This window comes from Propithecus coquereli, unplaced genomic scaffold (assembly GCF_000956105.1).
Source record: "Propithecus coquereli isolate 6110/MARCELLA unplaced genomic scaffold, Pcoq_1.0 Scaffold59, whole genome shotgun sequence".
Taxonomy (NCBI): domain Eukaryota; kingdom Metazoa; phylum Chordata; class Mammalia; order Primates; family Indriidae; genus Propithecus; species Propithecus coquereli.
In genome coordinates this window covers 819,149-835,606 of record NW_012151840.1, presented here as the reverse complement: position 1 = coordinate 835,606, position 16,458 = coordinate 819,149, and the positions used below count along the sequence as shown (strand labels likewise).

General features: G+C 48.3%; 1 protein-coding gene across 1 annotated transcript in view; it reads right to left on the bottom strand.

The window, feature by feature from the left end:
• Nucleotides 1-11,781: 11,781 nt before the first annotated feature.
• The window catches only part of FCRL5 (Fc receptor-like 5), a 28,656-nt gene continuing 23,979 nt past the window's right edge, over nucleotides 11,782-16,458 (bottom strand). The window contains exons 12-16 of the mRNA XM_012658488.1: nucleotides 15,878-15,905; nucleotides 14,802-14,884; nucleotides 14,551-14,619; nucleotides 11,949-11,980; nucleotides 11,782-11,871 (exon numbers count right to left, since the gene is read on the bottom strand). Coding sequence (XP_012513942.1) covers nucleotides 11,782-11,871; nucleotides 11,949-11,980; nucleotides 14,551-14,619; nucleotides 14,802-14,884; nucleotides 15,878-15,905 — 302 coding nt within the window. The remainder of the gene's footprint in view (nucleotides 11,872-11,948; nucleotides 11,981-14,550; nucleotides 14,620-14,801; nucleotides 14,885-15,877; nucleotides 15,906-16,458) is intronic.

The following is a 16,458-nucleotide window of genomic DNA, read 5'->3' as shown; positions in this document are numbered from 1 at the left end:
GGCTGCTGTGTGACCGTCAGCTTGGAATTTTTTGGTTATCATTGTTACATATCTGAGTCCTACATTCTTATGGGCCTTGTGTCATTTTCTTTTTTTTAGATTTTATTTGTATTACTAAAGTTTAGAGTTCCTGGAGCACAAGCTCCATCAGTAGATTAAAAGTTGGCCTCCTAAGTTTGAAATCTGCTTTATCACTTATTAATTCTGTGGTTTTGGACAACTGTGTGATCTCAGCACTATGGTATTTTCATCTGTAAAATGGGCATAATACAGCTCCCTCATGGGTTATTTCAGGATGGGATGAGATAATACATGCAGTACAGTTAAGACAGTGACCAATATATGATAAAACTTAGTATTTTGGTGGATTTGGGTGGGATGAGGTATAGATTGGCACGTTCATTTGACCACTTTGAATTGTCAGCCAAAACATGGTTCTGAAGCAGTCACAAAAGCCTGCCCTGCCGCTATGTACTCCCTGATGATCTCATGCCATCTTTTATGCCAATGACCGACACGTATGTCTCCAGACCTCTCTCCTAAACTCAGACTTACATTGCCGTCTCCTTGACGTCTCCACTTGTGCGTCCAATGCACATCTCAAATGCAACTTGTTCAAAACCAAATTCCTGATCTTCTCCCCCAAATTTGTTCCGCTCACACTTTTCTCCATCTGAGGGTGGAGTTGCCACCGTCCAGATGCTCAGGCCAAATATATTGGAGTCGTGTTCATTCTTTTCTTTCTCGTACTTCACATCTAACCCATCAGAAAGTTCTGGGTACTCCAGCTTCAAAATATGCCACCACTTTTGACCACCTGCACATCTGAACCGTCATTACATCTCACCTGAGTTGCATAGTGGCCTCCTAACTGCCCTCCCTACCTCCACGTTGCTCCCTGCTGTCTAGCCTCAAACTTGCAGCACGATCCTGTCTCGTGGCATACGCCCTCTTCCTGGGGCATTCCTCCTTCTGACTCCTGCTGGCTTTGCAAGGGGCCAGGGGATCTTTCATGCTATTGCTTGGGTCACCTTCCCCCCGAGGACTCCCCTGGCCACCCTCTTTATCACTGCCACCTTCCCCTGGTGTCCTGCTCCCCTTATTTGGCTCTATTTCTTCTTCTTTTTCATGGCACATGCCACCTTCTAAATCACGACATAAGTTGCTTATTTATCATGTTTATTGTTCAATATCTGTTTCCCCGGCTACAATGTCAGCTCCTTGAGTGCAGGATTTTTTAAAAATTTGCTTTGTACAGCAGCTGGCTAAGCTGTAGGCCCTGCATCCGTATTTGGTGAAGGAGTTAGTGAAAAGCAGTGAGGAGAGTGGAGGTTCTGCCGTACTGGCTTGCTCCATAGTCCCCATATTTGAAGGCCACACCGGAAAGAGGGAATTTGCTTGATAAGTACAGGGAGCAGAATCTCCTTAAGGGTAAGAATCACAGGGAGGCAGCCTTCAGAGTGCAAGGAGGGTCACAGGAAACATGAGGATTACACCCCCGACGTCTCCCGCCCAGCATGTGCTGGACCAGCTGGTCTCAAGGGTTCCTTCCAGCTCTACCCTTCTGTGATTTCAGGCTGTATGAGGTGCTGAGTTCCGTGGCCCTGGAGGTATCCCAGCATAGGCTGGGTGGTGTCTCAGCAGGGACGCTGTAGACAGACTCAGGGATGAGTAAAATACAGAGTGGATGACCTTCAAGGCCTCCTGTAAGGATGAGACTTGGTTAATGAGATGACTGACCTCTCTCTGACCACTCCCACACCCCCGAGCCTGAGTCACAGGCCTGGAGTCCCTGGCGCTGCTGGGTGGGGTGCTCCAGAGCCGTTCCCCGACCCTCCCCACACCGCTGTTACTGCGTGGGTATGGCCATAGCACCTCCTCTCCCTTCCCCCACCCCACACAGAACTTATTCTATTTTTGGCAACGTGAGGTGACAGTGACCCTGACTGAGAGAGGGCAGCCTGGGCAGGTGGGAGGAAGGCGAGTGAGGGGCACCTGCCTCTTAGCTTTACTCTTTTGTCTCTTTTCCAACCCTTTCCCTGGCTCTCTGATGCGGCCACAGGCCGGCTCTGGACCAGACCTATCCGTTGGGTTTGCACTGTGGTTCTCCCCTTGGAGACACGGGTGGGCGTGGTGTTCAGAGGGGTGGGGCAGCCATGAAAGATGGACGAGGACAGTGGTGGAGAGATGGGGGGGGAGGCTGAGGGCTGGGCATGGAGGAGGCGGCTTGAGGCACCCATCAGCCTGAGCGCTTTCATTTTCTCTCTTCTCCTCTGAAGCCTTAATCTCTTAAACTACCTGATACCAGGAAAGCGAGAGCTGCAGGATATACTGGGCCCCCACCCAAGGAATTAGTGTTTATTCAAAGCCCTTTTGTGAGCAAGCAACATGTTCTTTTGTCAATAAGAGACCCGGAAGAGTGTCTCTAGGAAAATTACCCCTTTGCTTTTATTTCTCTCGAAAATGATCAAATAACACCCAAATCAGACAGATCACTCTCTGAATGCTTAATATGTATTCCCACACCTCCCTTTCTAATTATCGCATTCCCCTCACGTGAAAAAGAATGCCAGATTATTTTCCATCATTTTCCTCTGAAGTATCTTTTGGCAATTTAGCAGCTGCTTCAACATAATGATGGGGGAGGGACCAGTAAAGGCAAACCAGCCGACGCAGACTTTGTAAGGAGTACAGGTACCTCACCACCTGCTTCCGCGAACATCTGCGCGGTGTTTACACAGATCTTACCTCCTTTGATATCTAATCCAGTCAAGCAGCTGTTATGAATTTTCCTGTTTTACAGATGAGGTAACCAGAGCTCAGGGAGGCTAACTGGCGAGTGGTAGTGGCCTGTACAGGAGTCAGGCCTTCTGACGCCAAGTCTCGCGTGATATTCTCCTCCTTCACAGGTGCCTCTGCCCAAATAGGATTCTACAGCCCACCACCCCCACCGAGGATGTTTGGTGAAGTCACTGAGATCATGGGTCTTGGGGCTGAACAGTCCTAGCTCCAATTTACTATAATGTGTGGCACTGGGTTACACTAATTTATTTCAGCCTCAGTTTCGTCATCTGTAAAATAGGCACAGTGATGGGTACTTATTGCATAGACTAGACTTGTGCATATTAAAAAGATGATTTATTCAAAAAGCTTAGCATGATGTCTAATGCTAGTTAATTCTTTGATAGATAGTAGCTACTCTTATGAGTTGAGCGGGCAGGTTGATCAGAGGGGATTAGAGGAGGAGAAAGACAACAAGGTTGGCTAGTTAAGGTAAAATTAAATTAGGAGACACTGCATAGGTCAGCAGATGTCAAAGAGGAAGATGAACTTGGAGGAAGGTCAAAGGACAAAACGAAGAGAGAAGGCAGACATAATCTTGGAACGGGTGGCTTTCTTTTAACCATAAAATTGAGGGAAACTGAGGCCCTCTCCCTCTTTGAGGAGACCCACAAACTAACAGCTCAGAGTTCTGAACCAACTGAGAAACAAGCCAAAAAATTTAGTGGGACCAATAGACCACAGGGTGCCCAGGTATTTGGTCAAACATTATTCTGGATGTTTCTGTGAGGGGTTTAAATGAGATTAACATTTGAATCAATAGACTGAATAAGGCAGATTGCCCTCCCTAATGAGGGTGGGTCACATCCAATCCGTTGAAGACCTGAACAGAACAAAAGGGCTGACTCCCTCTCCAGGAACAGGGCACTCCTTCCTGCTGCTTGGGCTGGGACATGGAGTTTTCCTGCCTTTGGACTTGAACTGAAAAACAGCTCTTCTTGGATCTTGAGCTTGCTGGCATTTGGACTGGAATGACACTGTTGGTTCTCCTGGGTCTCCAGCTTGCTGAGTACAGATCTGGGGACTTGTCAGCTTCCACAGTCACAAGAGCCAATTCCTTCTAATCAATCAATCAATCAATCAATCTCCACACACACACACACACACACACACACACACACACACACACACACACATCCCATTGGTTCTGTTTCTCTAGAGAATCCTGACTAATATGAAGATTAACAAAGCTGAGGTGTGAGAAACAAACGAGCTGGCTAAGCACCTACTCTCCAGGCTGGACTGGAGACAGCCCACCCGAGGGAAGGTTTCAGTCTTCAGAGCAGACGCACTTTATCTAGGTTGCAGCCTTGCACCGGTCCTAAGTGGGGAGGAAGGGGAAAGTGAACAAATTCTCCTTGCTCTGGACTGGGACAGAGTAGACTCATGAAGATATGAAGATATGTGAAGATATGTGAACAGTGGCCATCGCTCATTAACTGCAGATGGGTCAGGGATTTGGGGGAAAATCTTTACGTTCCCTAGCTTTTGGTTCTTTCAATCCACTGGGCTGACCCATTAGGCCTATGGTCTGCCAGGGCTGTGGGTGGCAGGAAGAACATCTATGCTGCTCCCGCAGTATGTGGGGCTGCTCTTCCAAACAAAACATTTCATCTCTGTAGGCCTCCTGGGACCACTGCTGGGCCGTTGAGATTTCATCCCTTGAGAACTCAGGTCCACTCCACGCTATACTCAAGGCTGAGAGTTTACTCTCTGTTGTATTACCCATTCCAAATTATTTCTTCCATATTTCCTAACAGTCTATCAGAGGTTTTGCAGTGATATCCGATGACATAATGTACTCCAATCATAACTTGCCAATACAAAACGAAGATATTCTCATATTGAAACAAGCTCTATTCCATTACAAAATTCCTAGGGAAGAATTACAGTTCAAAGATTAAATTCCCAAGCAAATCAGAGTAAAATATTTTATGTTAAAAACCCCAGTCTCTGTCCTCGATGTCTGATTTGGCTCTGTCTCCGACAGGGAGTCCCTCATTACCTGGGATGAGTGGGACTCTTCCCAAACCTGCGGTGGAAGAGGAAGGTTCACAGGGCTGGGTGAAGTTCTATCAGCACCTCAGGGACCCCATCGATTCAACACCAAGTATCCGATGAGCTCCATTCTCCTCCATCCAATGTTTTATTTAAAAAAATTCTAAACCTCAGAAGAGTTGGAAGGAAGAACAGTGCAGTGAACATCGGCATGCTCTTCTCTGCACTCTCCAAGGGTTCACCTTTGTTTTGCTCATATTTGTTTTCTCTTGGTCTCTCCCACACGTGCATGCACAAGCACACACTTTTTTCTTATTTTTCCTGAACCATTTGAAAGTATTTCAAATATTTTTCAAAGGTATTTTGAAAATAATTTTGAATTATTGATTTGACAATAATACATAGTCCATATTCGATTTTCTCGAATAGTCACCAAAATTTATCCTGTCTGGTTTTCTTTTTTTTTTTTGGATCCAGAATCCAATCAAGCTTCACATCTGGTTGTCATGTCTCTTCAGTCTCCCTGAGTCTCACTGCCCCTCTGTTTTCATCTTTTATGACATTGAGAATTTTGAGGAGTCTTCAGTCAGAATAGCCTGTGTTCTAGATTCGTCTCCTTTCGTAGGTTCTGGGAAGTTTCTTTGGCAAGAGCACTCCGTGGGTGAGATTTCACTTCCCACTGCATCACATCAGAAAGCAGATAGGGTCAGTGTCCCCCACGACTAACGTTGCTATATTTGGTCACTGGATCAAGACTAGCCCTCCCAGATCTCTGCATTGTGAAGGTACATTTCTCCCCTTTAATTGATCAGAAGTGGGGTGGGTGGTGATGCATTGAGACCATAAGGATCTCCTGTTGCCCAGAAATCTCTCATTGTCTGGTTTTAACATCCATTGGTGATCCTGAATCGATTATTGCAAAGTGGTAATTTCCTGATGTCAGCATCCCTTCTGCATTGATCATCTATTGTCTTCTGTAAAGAAGAGCTTTCCTCTGCTCATTTCTTTTGAGAATCATTATCCCATGAGTTCTTTTAAAATTTAATGTATTGTAGCTTATTACTATCAATATTCTTTTTTGTGCTCAAATTATCCCAGGTTTAACTGGGAGATGTCGTGTCTTACTATTTAAAAGATCCTAGAGACTTAATAAGACATCAAACTATCTCAGCACTGGCCCTAGACCCACTTACTCTAGTAAACAAGCCAATTTGAAGCTCTTAAAACAGCTATTGCAATAAAATCATGGCCACAGAACCCAATAGTCAGTGCTGCCAAAGAGACTGGTGTCTGAACCATGGAGGGTGGATGGAAAAGATCTTTCTAATGTTAGTTTCACTAGAATAACATTAAATCTATTAAATCTATTCGGAGTCTATGAGCTATAACTTTAACTCAAGTGGTAGGAATCTTCCAGAGAGAGGTTTGTTTTGTCCCTGTGCAGTTATTATTCTGGGACAGGGGGTGCCTTTCTTTCCTATTGAGGAATTTTAAAATTTCCTCTTTTGAGTCTGGTCTTCTCAAAGCGGCATTGGGTGTGAGCTTTGTTTGGTAATGTGGCCTCCAGAATAGATTGTGAGCAGATTTTTTTCAGTAGATTTTTTTCTTTAATCCTGAGCTGTTCTTGCTGCTGTTCTCTCTTGATGTTCAATTAGGCTTAAGAAATCTGCCTTGGGAATGCTTTCCCCTCTTCCGCCTTTACGTCGGTCGCGTATCTGTAGTGAAGACAAACGCCTCTGCCTTGTGCTCTGCAAGGCAGCGCAGGGTTGCAGCACGGGCTCCTGTCTCTGGTGTCTGATTTCCCCTTTGAAAGGCTCAGCTAAGGTTGGGTCAGCAGACCCCATACCCCCTATCCAGGCAAGGCCCTGACACCTGAAAGCTTGAAAAGTTGTGTGGCACACACAGGGCTCAGCTGCCATGCATTGAAAGCAGAGAATATTGCTCTTGCTTCCAACATGTCAAAGGCTTTAATGAAAAGATTCTTTTTTTATGGTTGAATCTTTGCTACAGCCACAGCTGTTCGGGAAAGCTACATCTGTTCACGGAAAAGTGGGCACCTTTTCAAGGCTCCTGGCCTTGCAGAGGCCCTCACCGCCCTCTCCCACTGGCCAAGGCCCTTGGCACTTTGCCTTGCTGAGGCCGCGTGCCTGGTGTCTGACTGCTCGGCCCCACATGACTGCCATTTGGCCAAAACTGTCAGTGGCTTGAGGCCTGTGGAACCTGCTGTCTTGGCTCTGGTTCCCTAGAAAATAGCCTGCAGCAGAGGTCATGTGCTAACACATGATGAATGAATCTAATCCCAGGAAGCAGGAATGACAGAGATTGGGAGAGAGGCGGGGAGGAAGGAGAACACATATAGGATGTGTTCCCAGCTTGGCCACACCTTTGCAACAAGTTGATTGCTTGGTCTCTCAGGATGTCCTCATATCGAACTTTTGCATCTCTGAACAGTGTGCTTGTGCAGGGGGAGGAGAGAGGGAGAAAAGTTTATGCACTGGCTCCAATATCTCATTGTCAAGGTCAACTTCCCTGCACATCTATACCTCAGCCCATTGGGGATTCCCAGGGTGGAGGCAGAAGGTGCATGGTTTGCATGAGGGAGGTACTGGGAGGTCATGCCCCTAAATGCCAGGGGGAACTGGAACCCTTGACTGGCAGACACAGCAGTCTGAATCTACAACCACGGGAACAGTGCAAGCCATGGCTACAGCCACTCCAGCCTGAAGAGTCCAGCACACCTGCTCAACTCTACTTAATGGTCAGTGCGTGCATTCCCGGTGCTATAGCCATGGGACAGAGCCTTGTCCAAGCTCTAGCAACCTGCCACAAAACACTGCAGACTGACTTAGAGCTTCTCTCCCAGATTCAGTAGCTGAAAGCCAACTCAGCTCCAAACTGATGGCTCTTAATACATTGCTGTAAACAGCGATGGTAAAAACCCACCAGGCCTATGCCAGGCAAGTACCACCAAATCGTAAAGCCATCTGCCCTAGTGGTGGCAGAAGCCCCCAGCCTTGCTGTGCACTATGCTCCCCTGAATTTACCTCTATTCTATTTCTCAAAATTTAAAGCCTCATGTGCAGATACTGAGGTTGGTGTTATGTCTCTGAAACTGCAGGCACCCTTCTGTAGAGGCAGGTCCTTTTACAACTTAGGGCAGAGGAGAACACAAGCTTGTGAGGGCTGCTCTTGGCCAAGAGAGAGGGAGATAAAGGGGCTAGTCCATGCATGCCCACGCTCTGCTTCTGAACCCGCTGGGGAGCTGAGTAGCTCTTGCTCCCCTGGGGAGGAGATGGCGAGGGCAGAGAGGGGCCAAGAGTATTATCCCAATGCGGCTCCTTCCACATGGGAAGGAGTGACAGGAGGGGGAGGATGTGCTCCTCCCTAATGTCCCCAAACTCCAGGGCACTCCTGTCAAGATCTCCTACAACTTTTCTCCCTGGGCTTTGCTGGGGCTGAGGGCTGGGGGTGGGGTGGGGTGGGAGGTACTCCGAGAGGGTCCTGTGAATTCCTGAGCTCAGCAAATCTCCCCAAGTGGTGAAAGACCGTCTTCCATTCTCTAAGCGATTATCTAGGAGTCCTGTCTTCCCCTGGCTGGGTGAGGAGAGGAGGTTCGCGCCCCTCACCAGATCACCCTCGCCCCATTATCCCCTTAACGCACTCTGGACTTCAGCTGATAAGGGACACATGCGAGTGAGGAGCAGGGACGCTTAGAAGGGTGGGCGTGGCCACTTAGTCAACTCTGCGGGATGTGTCTAGAAGCTCCTCTCCAGAGCAGGGAGGTACTGTCTGCAGTGGGCTCAGCTCTGGGCTATGGGTGTTATTCTGAGAAAACAGGAAATGTCCTGTTTCAGCACTGTTACACGTTCATTTATTCACTAAGAATTGAGCAGGCCCTGTGCTGTGTGTCGGGGATGATGTGAGGATGAAGAGTAGATTATGAGCTAGAACTAGTTGTAACTCTCAACCCCGGAGAGGCTTAAATTATAGGGAGAGAAGGGCTATGAGAAACACACGTGCGAAGGTTATGGAAACCCAGAGGGAAAAGAGAGGCTGCTCTGAGAGGTGATAGTGGAATTGGGTCTTGGAGGACAAGTGAGTTTAACAGATAGGACAAAAAGGGGACGGCTGCTAGGAAAAGACAGCACGTACAAAGGCATGGCTGCTCAAAAGTACGTGCAGGGGGTGGAGGGAGTTTGCGTGGTGGGAGCATATGGCATGTGTTCTTATGGGTTGGGGAGGTGATGGGAGATGGAGCTGAAAACATAGGCTGGAGCCAAACCATGAACAGCTTCGTGCCCCACAGTGGAGTCTGGACTCTCTGGAAAATGGAGGATTTCAAGCAGAGGAAAAAACAGGGTTGGGTTTCAGGAAGACTGTGTTAGCGAGTGCCAGGAATGGTTGTGGGAAGACAGAGTCTGGAAGTAGAGACACCAGGGATGGGGCTACTGCAAGGGTCCTGGTGATAGGTGGCCAGGGAAGTCGGAGGCAGTGGCAGTGGGACTGAAAGGAGGACAGGACTTAAGAGATATTTAGGATGAAAAGTAGACTGGATTGGACTTGGTGATCAGTTCAATACAGAGACTCAGAGATGGCGGTGCTTCTTCTGGCTGGTGTGACTGGGGAGAGAGTGGTACCTTCAACTAAAAAAGAGGAGAAGGAAGGAAGGAAGGGAAGGAAGGAAGGAAGGATGGAGGGAAGGAAGAAAGGAAGGGAAGAAAGGAAGGAAGGAAAGGAAAGGAAAGAGAAAACGCAGTAGGGAGCAAGTTTTGTGGGGGACAGATGACTGGGTTTTCTCTGTGTTTTATGTACCTGCAGGTCATGCAGGTTTTAAACAAAACATAACATTCACCTTGGACTGACAGGTGGACCTGGTAGAAATTATTTTATTGGTATCCTAAAAAAACTTTGAGATCTGAGGACATGTACTGAATTTCCCTGGATTGAGAGTGAGTAGGTAAAGATGAGTTTGTGGAGGTGATGTGTATTCACCAAGGGAACTTAACTGACATTCAATTTGACAACCATCTACTGACAACCATCTATACACCAGGCACTGTGCTGGGCTCTGCATATACACAAATTGGACTTGGGCTTGGTTTTTAAGGGCCTCTCACCCTTGTTGGGGAAATGGAGAAACGCATACGCCTCTGTAACAGAGGAGCCATGCAGAGGAAGAACACCATCCTGGGTGTCAGGTCCTGGATTGCCTTCAGGACAGGCTGTGCTGCTGATTGTATCATTTTCAGCAAGTTGCTTCTCCTCTGTGGTTCTCAATTCCCAATTACAAAATTAGACAGTTGGTCTAATAAACTCTAAGTTCCCTCACGACGTTAACCCATGGTGATGCCGAGTCTTGCTGTGCAGAAGTGCCGTGGGAGCACTGTTTAACGCTGGTGGGGGCTTAAAGAAAAGCCTTCCGGGAGGAGGAAGTGCAGAAAGGCTGCATTAGGGAATGGAGAAGAGCAAGCATGATGGGGTGTAGGGTTTTGAGGGCAACAACAGAGGGAGAGGCTGGGGAGGTGGTGCCAGGTGGAGGGGGCCTTGACTACCTTAGGAAGGGTTTTATTTCAGGGCCAACGGGGTTTAGAAATGAAGCCCACTATAAAACCCACTGAGGACAGAGATCATGGTAAGGTGTGATGGGCCTCATAAATGTAGAACAAAACGTCTCATGGCTCAGAGGTGAGAGAGAAGTCTTTGAAGGGACAGGGCTAAGGGGTGTATTCATCCATTCTTTTCATGCGAAAGCGTGAGGCCTGAGGGAGGGAAACAAAGATGGTGGCGGCTGTTGAAACCCAGCATGTCGCCGAGACGTTTTCTCAGCAACAGCAGCTGGTGGCGCTCTGCCTGAAGGATGGCTCAGGGACAGGCACGGTCCACGTGAACGGAGTCAGGCAGCCGGAGCACACACCGCCGCTCCACCGCCCTATGACCTTGAGGGCCTCAGCACTCAGTCACGTCCGGGCCCAGCGGCATCACCCGGGAGCTCGGGAGAAATGTGAATCTCAGGCTCCACCCAGACTCCGAATCAGAATCTGCATCTTCACAAGACCCTCAGGTGATCCATAAGCACATTAAAGTTTGGGGAGCCCTCCCTCTTGCCGAACAGAGTGTTCGTCACCCGATCTCCTTCTCTTAATTTATTTCTGACTCAGGGAAGAGAGAATAGCTTCCGGATTTCCCAGGGAGCACGCTGGATCAGATGTCAGTTTGATCACCTGTAGTCTCTTCCTTATGCATTCATTCGTTTGTTCATTCAGACAAATCATAATTGAGCACCTCCTGTATTCGCATATGCGTTCTATCTGCGTACCTGGTCCTCCTGGCCTTGCCTTTGCCCGGCTGCTTCTGGCAGGGTGGGAGGGGCCGGGGGCCTGGGTGTGAAATGCACTTACTTGGGCAGGTAGACACGGGCCTACGAGCAGGGAGAGGTTACCTGGCATCAGGTGCTGACCTCAGAGTCCCAGACAGGTGGGAGGAGGTGTGAAATGTGGTTCCCGTGGGGAGACTCATAACACGCCTGGCGTCTGTGGGTTGGGTGTTGTCCCACTTGGCAGAGCGCCATAAGTCCCACCAGGCTGATGGCACCACTGAGAGCAGGACCTCCGTGCTGGAGCTCAGGAGCAGCCCTGTCCTCATCGAGGAAAAGTGAGGCTGTGCATGGGAGCAGGACTCGAGACAGCCACCAAAGCTGAAGCCCACTAAGGAAGGCAGGAGACACGATGGCCCCTGGCTTGGGAGCAGCTTGTCATTAGATTAAAAAGAACTGCCAGGGCAGGACTATAACCCCGGCAATAGGCAGGAGTCCAGCCAGGGCCTTGTGATCTGGTCAGACTGAGAGTGTGGCACATGACATGAAGGCCACTTCAATGCTCCCTCGTCCCCAAGGAGACCTCTGGGGTGCAGAGGCTGAGACCGCAGTTGGGGAGTCATGTGGGCTCATCTGTGAGGAGCCGAGGGAGCCAAGAGCTGGGTCCTGGAGGCTGGGGTTGATGCCACCTTCACCTGGGAGTAGATGACAGAGGAGTCCTAGGAGGCAAGAGCACATGGGTGAGGGCCAGGGCTCGCGGGCCCTCGGGGGAGGCCACACAGGTTGTCAGACTCACCTTGTTACTGGGAAGCCGGGGTGCAGAGGCCGCTGTGGAAAGAGGGCAGTGCTCAGCCGTGGAAGGCCCGCTCGGCGCTTCCTCCCTGCACCTGTGCCGCAGCCCAGCCCGTCTCCTTGAGGCCCTCTCCCCGCTCTGTGGGTTAAGCAGCCACTCCTCGTGTCCTCCCTGTCCCACTCCCTTCCTAGGACCCCCTGCCCCTCAGCACTGACTATCCCTCTCCTCAACATCACTTTGCATTTGGTTCCTCACTCTGAGCTGCCTAGGAGCTCTCAAAAGAAAGAAATTTACATTTTATCTTGTTAGTTCTTTGATCATAGATTTACGTTATATATTGGGGAGAGGCGGTGTGAGCTGGCATGTGTTTCAGAGAGCAGATTCCGGATCTAGACTGAGTCCTGGCTCTGCCTCGTCACCTGTGTGGCCTTGGGAAGGTCACTCAACATCTCCTGCCTTGGTAGCCTCATCTATATGATGGGAATAATAATATATATGCCTACAGGGTCATGGCAATGTTATATGAGTTCATATATATGTGCATGCATGTGTGTGTATGTTTGTGTAGGTATAATTTCTATCATCTACCACGTGTTGAGCAGTTTCTATGTGCCAGGTGCAGTCCTGAGTGCTACAAATAAATTCTCTCTCTGTCTCTATTGATGACATGTAGATATGCTACAGCTGCATGTATGTGTATAATAGGTATTGTTGTAAGGGCTATGCATTTAAATATGGTGTATTTATTTATAGCACTTAGAACTGTACCTGGCACATAAGAATGGCTTGACACATGATAGATATTAGAAGTTGTTGTTATTGAATATTACTATTGTATTACCTTCTAACTAGAGTGAAATATGACATTCTCCAGACAGGGCTCACTCTTTCTGGCTTGGAATGAGCATTGAGGCTCCCTGGAATTACACTGAGAAGCAGAGTTTGGTCCACAGCTTGGACAGATGGGTGATTTACTAACTCTGTGACTTCAGGCAAGTCATTTAAGGTCTCTACGCCTCAGTTTCCTCATCTTTAAAATGGGGATATGCTTACCTCAAAGGGGGTTGTAAATGTGAATGAGTTCATGTCTTAGAGGGGTGCTATAGAACCAAGAATGGGACACAAACACAATTTACTTGACTCTATACAAGAGAAATTGTAAAACCAGAGAGGGAAGCACACTGGCTAAAATCACACAGCACTTTTTCTGAAGCAAAGTGAGAAGAGCCTGCCCCCAAGGACCTTGCTCCCATTTCCTGCTCCTAGTAGGAGGAAACCAGGCTGGGATTCCCTCATTGCAAACCACCTGCTGTGAGGGAGAGCTGATGACACAGCCAGACTACCAGCGTGTAGCCATTGTCACGCTGCTTAACACTCTGCTGTTTCAACAGTATTTCCATAGCTACTTTCTCTTTGACTCCTCACAGTAATCCTATGAGACAGTGTGGTAGCCAGAATAATGTCTCCCCAAAGATATCTATGCCCTAGTCCCTGGAACCTGTGAATATGTTCACCTTAGATGGAAAAGAGGACTTTTCAGACTTGATTAAGATTGCAGATACTGAGATGGGGAGATTATTCCGGATTATCCATATGGGCCCAGTATAATCACATGACTCCTTAAAATCAGAGGGCTTTCCCAGCTGTGAAAGGTCAGAGGGAGCCCTGACCATGCAAGAATGGTTAGAGAGATGCGACATTGCTGGCTTTGAAGACGGAGGAAGAGGGTAGGAGCCCAGGAGAGTGGGTGGCCTCTAGAAGCTAGAAAAGGCATGAATGTATTCCCCCAACACCTCCAGAATGGAGCGCAGCCCGGCCAACACCTTGATCATAGCCCAGTGAGACTCAAGTCAAATGCTGACCTACAGAGCTATAAGATAACAAACTTGTACTGTTTGGTCCCACTAAGTTTACGGTAATTTGTCACAGCGGCAATAGAAAACTAATACAGGTAGGTAAGTGCTATGGACTGAATATTTGTGTCCCTCTACAAATTCATGTGTTAAAGTCCCAATCCCCAATGTGGTGGTATTTGGAGGTGGGGCCCTTGGGAAGTAATTAGGTCATGATGAGATTAGTATCCTTATAAGACAAGACATGAATCTCTTTCTCCGCCATGCGAGAGTCTGTCTGCAAGAAGGCATCTGTCTGCAAACCAGGAATAGAGCCCTCATCAAGAACCTGACCATGCTGGCACCTTGGTCTTGGACTTCCAGCCCCCTGAACTGTGAGAAATAAATGTTTGTTCTGTAAGCCACCCAGTCTATAGCAGCCCATCCTGCCTAAGACAGTAGGGAACGATGGTCTGGTCTCATTTTACAGATGGGGACACTGAGGCTCTGAGAGATTAAGTGACTGCCCAAGGGATGGTTTTGTTACTCGGGTTACATCGAGATCGTCTGTAGAGAGTGGAGAAAGCAGCACTGCGTGGTGGGCTTGGATTCGCCCTGAGCAGCACAGATACAAGTTAAGAAGCCCCATGACCCGGTGTGAGGGGTGGCTCTGTGTCCAGTTGGCCCAGACCTGCTAGAGGGGTGTGCACTAAGCTACCCAGCAACAGGCTATGTTGAGGGTCGGCTAGAAGAGAGACTCTCTCAGGTCTTACCTGCATGCCTGTTTTTCTCCGGGATGCTCCGTACTTCGCAGTAAACCACGTCTCCTCCTCTAGGATTTACTTAGAAAGAAGTTGAAGTTTCAGAGGATGCTGAGGTTCTTGCCTCTTATCTGAACTACTTCTTCCTCCCCCAGCCAGAGTTTGCTGTCTGGCAGGACCAGAGCCCTCCAGCCTCTGCACAGTCCCTCCTCATCTCCTGCCCCACCAACCCTGCGACCCCCGCCCAGACGCAGGGCCCTCACCATTGCCATACACTGGCTGCAGTTCTATCCAGGCCGGTACATTGTAGTAGGTGGGCTCTTGGGGGTCCAAGTCTGAAGGGCTCCTGTGAGACACAGAAACACTGATGTTTCCTAGGAATCCTGACAAAATGACTGTAACGATTACTCCCAGGTAGTGAGTTCTTACCACAGGGTGGCTGCCACGCCTGGAAATATAGACGAGTGCATAGCAAATGGTCTATGAGCATTATATTATGTATCATGATAGATTCATATTTTCTATGCTTCTAGGCTTTATGGCCACCTGGTATGTAACAAGCACTCTGCTAATGCTTGTAACAATATTAAATTAGTTCTATTTTATCCCCATTTTATAGATGAGAAAAATGAAGTTTCCATGAGATGAAGTGACTTACCAAGACCATGTAACCTGAAAGGGGAAGAGCCAAGGTTCGAACCTGGCTCCAGAGCCTCCACTCTCAGAGAGACTGGGGTTTCAGAGAAGTCAGTAACCAGAGAGGCTCAGAGGAACTCTGGATGGTTTGGATACCTGCTGCCACGGGTTTGCCCAGGCATACTTTGCGAGCCATGGTGCGGCTCCTAAGGTCAGCCTTATGGGATACCAGAGGGTGGTCCCTTCTTCATAGGACTACCTTTTGTTGGCACAGCAGCCTCTCTGGGTGGCCGGGTTGTGTGGCCCCATCTTCCTGTCATCATCACAACAGGTGTTGATTAGGTTGGCCATCTCCAGAGATTTCCAAGCTGATTAAGGAAGATCATCTCAAGATATGGATAGATTCAGTGGTCATAGTGGTCACTCAGACAACCAAGCCAACAGTGGTCCAGGATGTGAGTTGATAAATGAAAGGCAATTTACACTTGATGGGAGAAGAAGGCCTATACAGCTAAAGGGGTGGGCGGGAAGATCCTAGACATTGTCTTGAGGTATCTCTAGGGAGGTAGCAGCACCAAGTGGGTTCAATCCGTCTCAGCAACACTTGGCAGAAACTGTGCTTTTGGTAATAATCAGATCCAATTCCATTTTTCTACCTTGTGAGCATTTCATTAATCACAGAGGAATACAGCCTGGGTCTTACCTGGAGGGGTCAGAGGTGAGCTTTCCCCCTGCAAAGGAAAGCAGAGGGCACTGGATTCAGGAAGAGGAGAACTTCACAGGGCACAGCTTGTAGGAGGCTCACCTAGAAACTTCCAGGAGTTGCTGTCACTGAAGTTTGAACCCTTCTTTGCTATGCCCAAGGGAGGTAAAAGATTGGGAAAAGCTGCTGACCCTGGGGGTATAGTTGTAGTGAGAAAAGGGGAGCCCGCGATCCATAATCCTTTAGCCTGGAGTTTGTTAGGACAATGATCGAGAGCTGCAGGCAGGAAAATAGACTTGATCGGCTATAAAAATGGTGTACATTTTAAAAATCAGTAAGTTACTAAGTCTTATTTGGTTTCTGTTTTCACTTCTGGTTTGCAGAATCATTCTCCTCTTCCCATTTTTGGGGGTCTTTTAAGGGGAGGGAGGGAGAGACTCTGCAGTTCATGTTGCTGGGTAAACTATCTCTCATCAAGGCATCTTCCACACTATAGGGGCTGTTTCGGAAGCTTTGCATTTGGCAAAAGGGATTCTGGGGGACCCTGTGGGAAGGGGGAGGACTGAGGGATGGGAGATAGG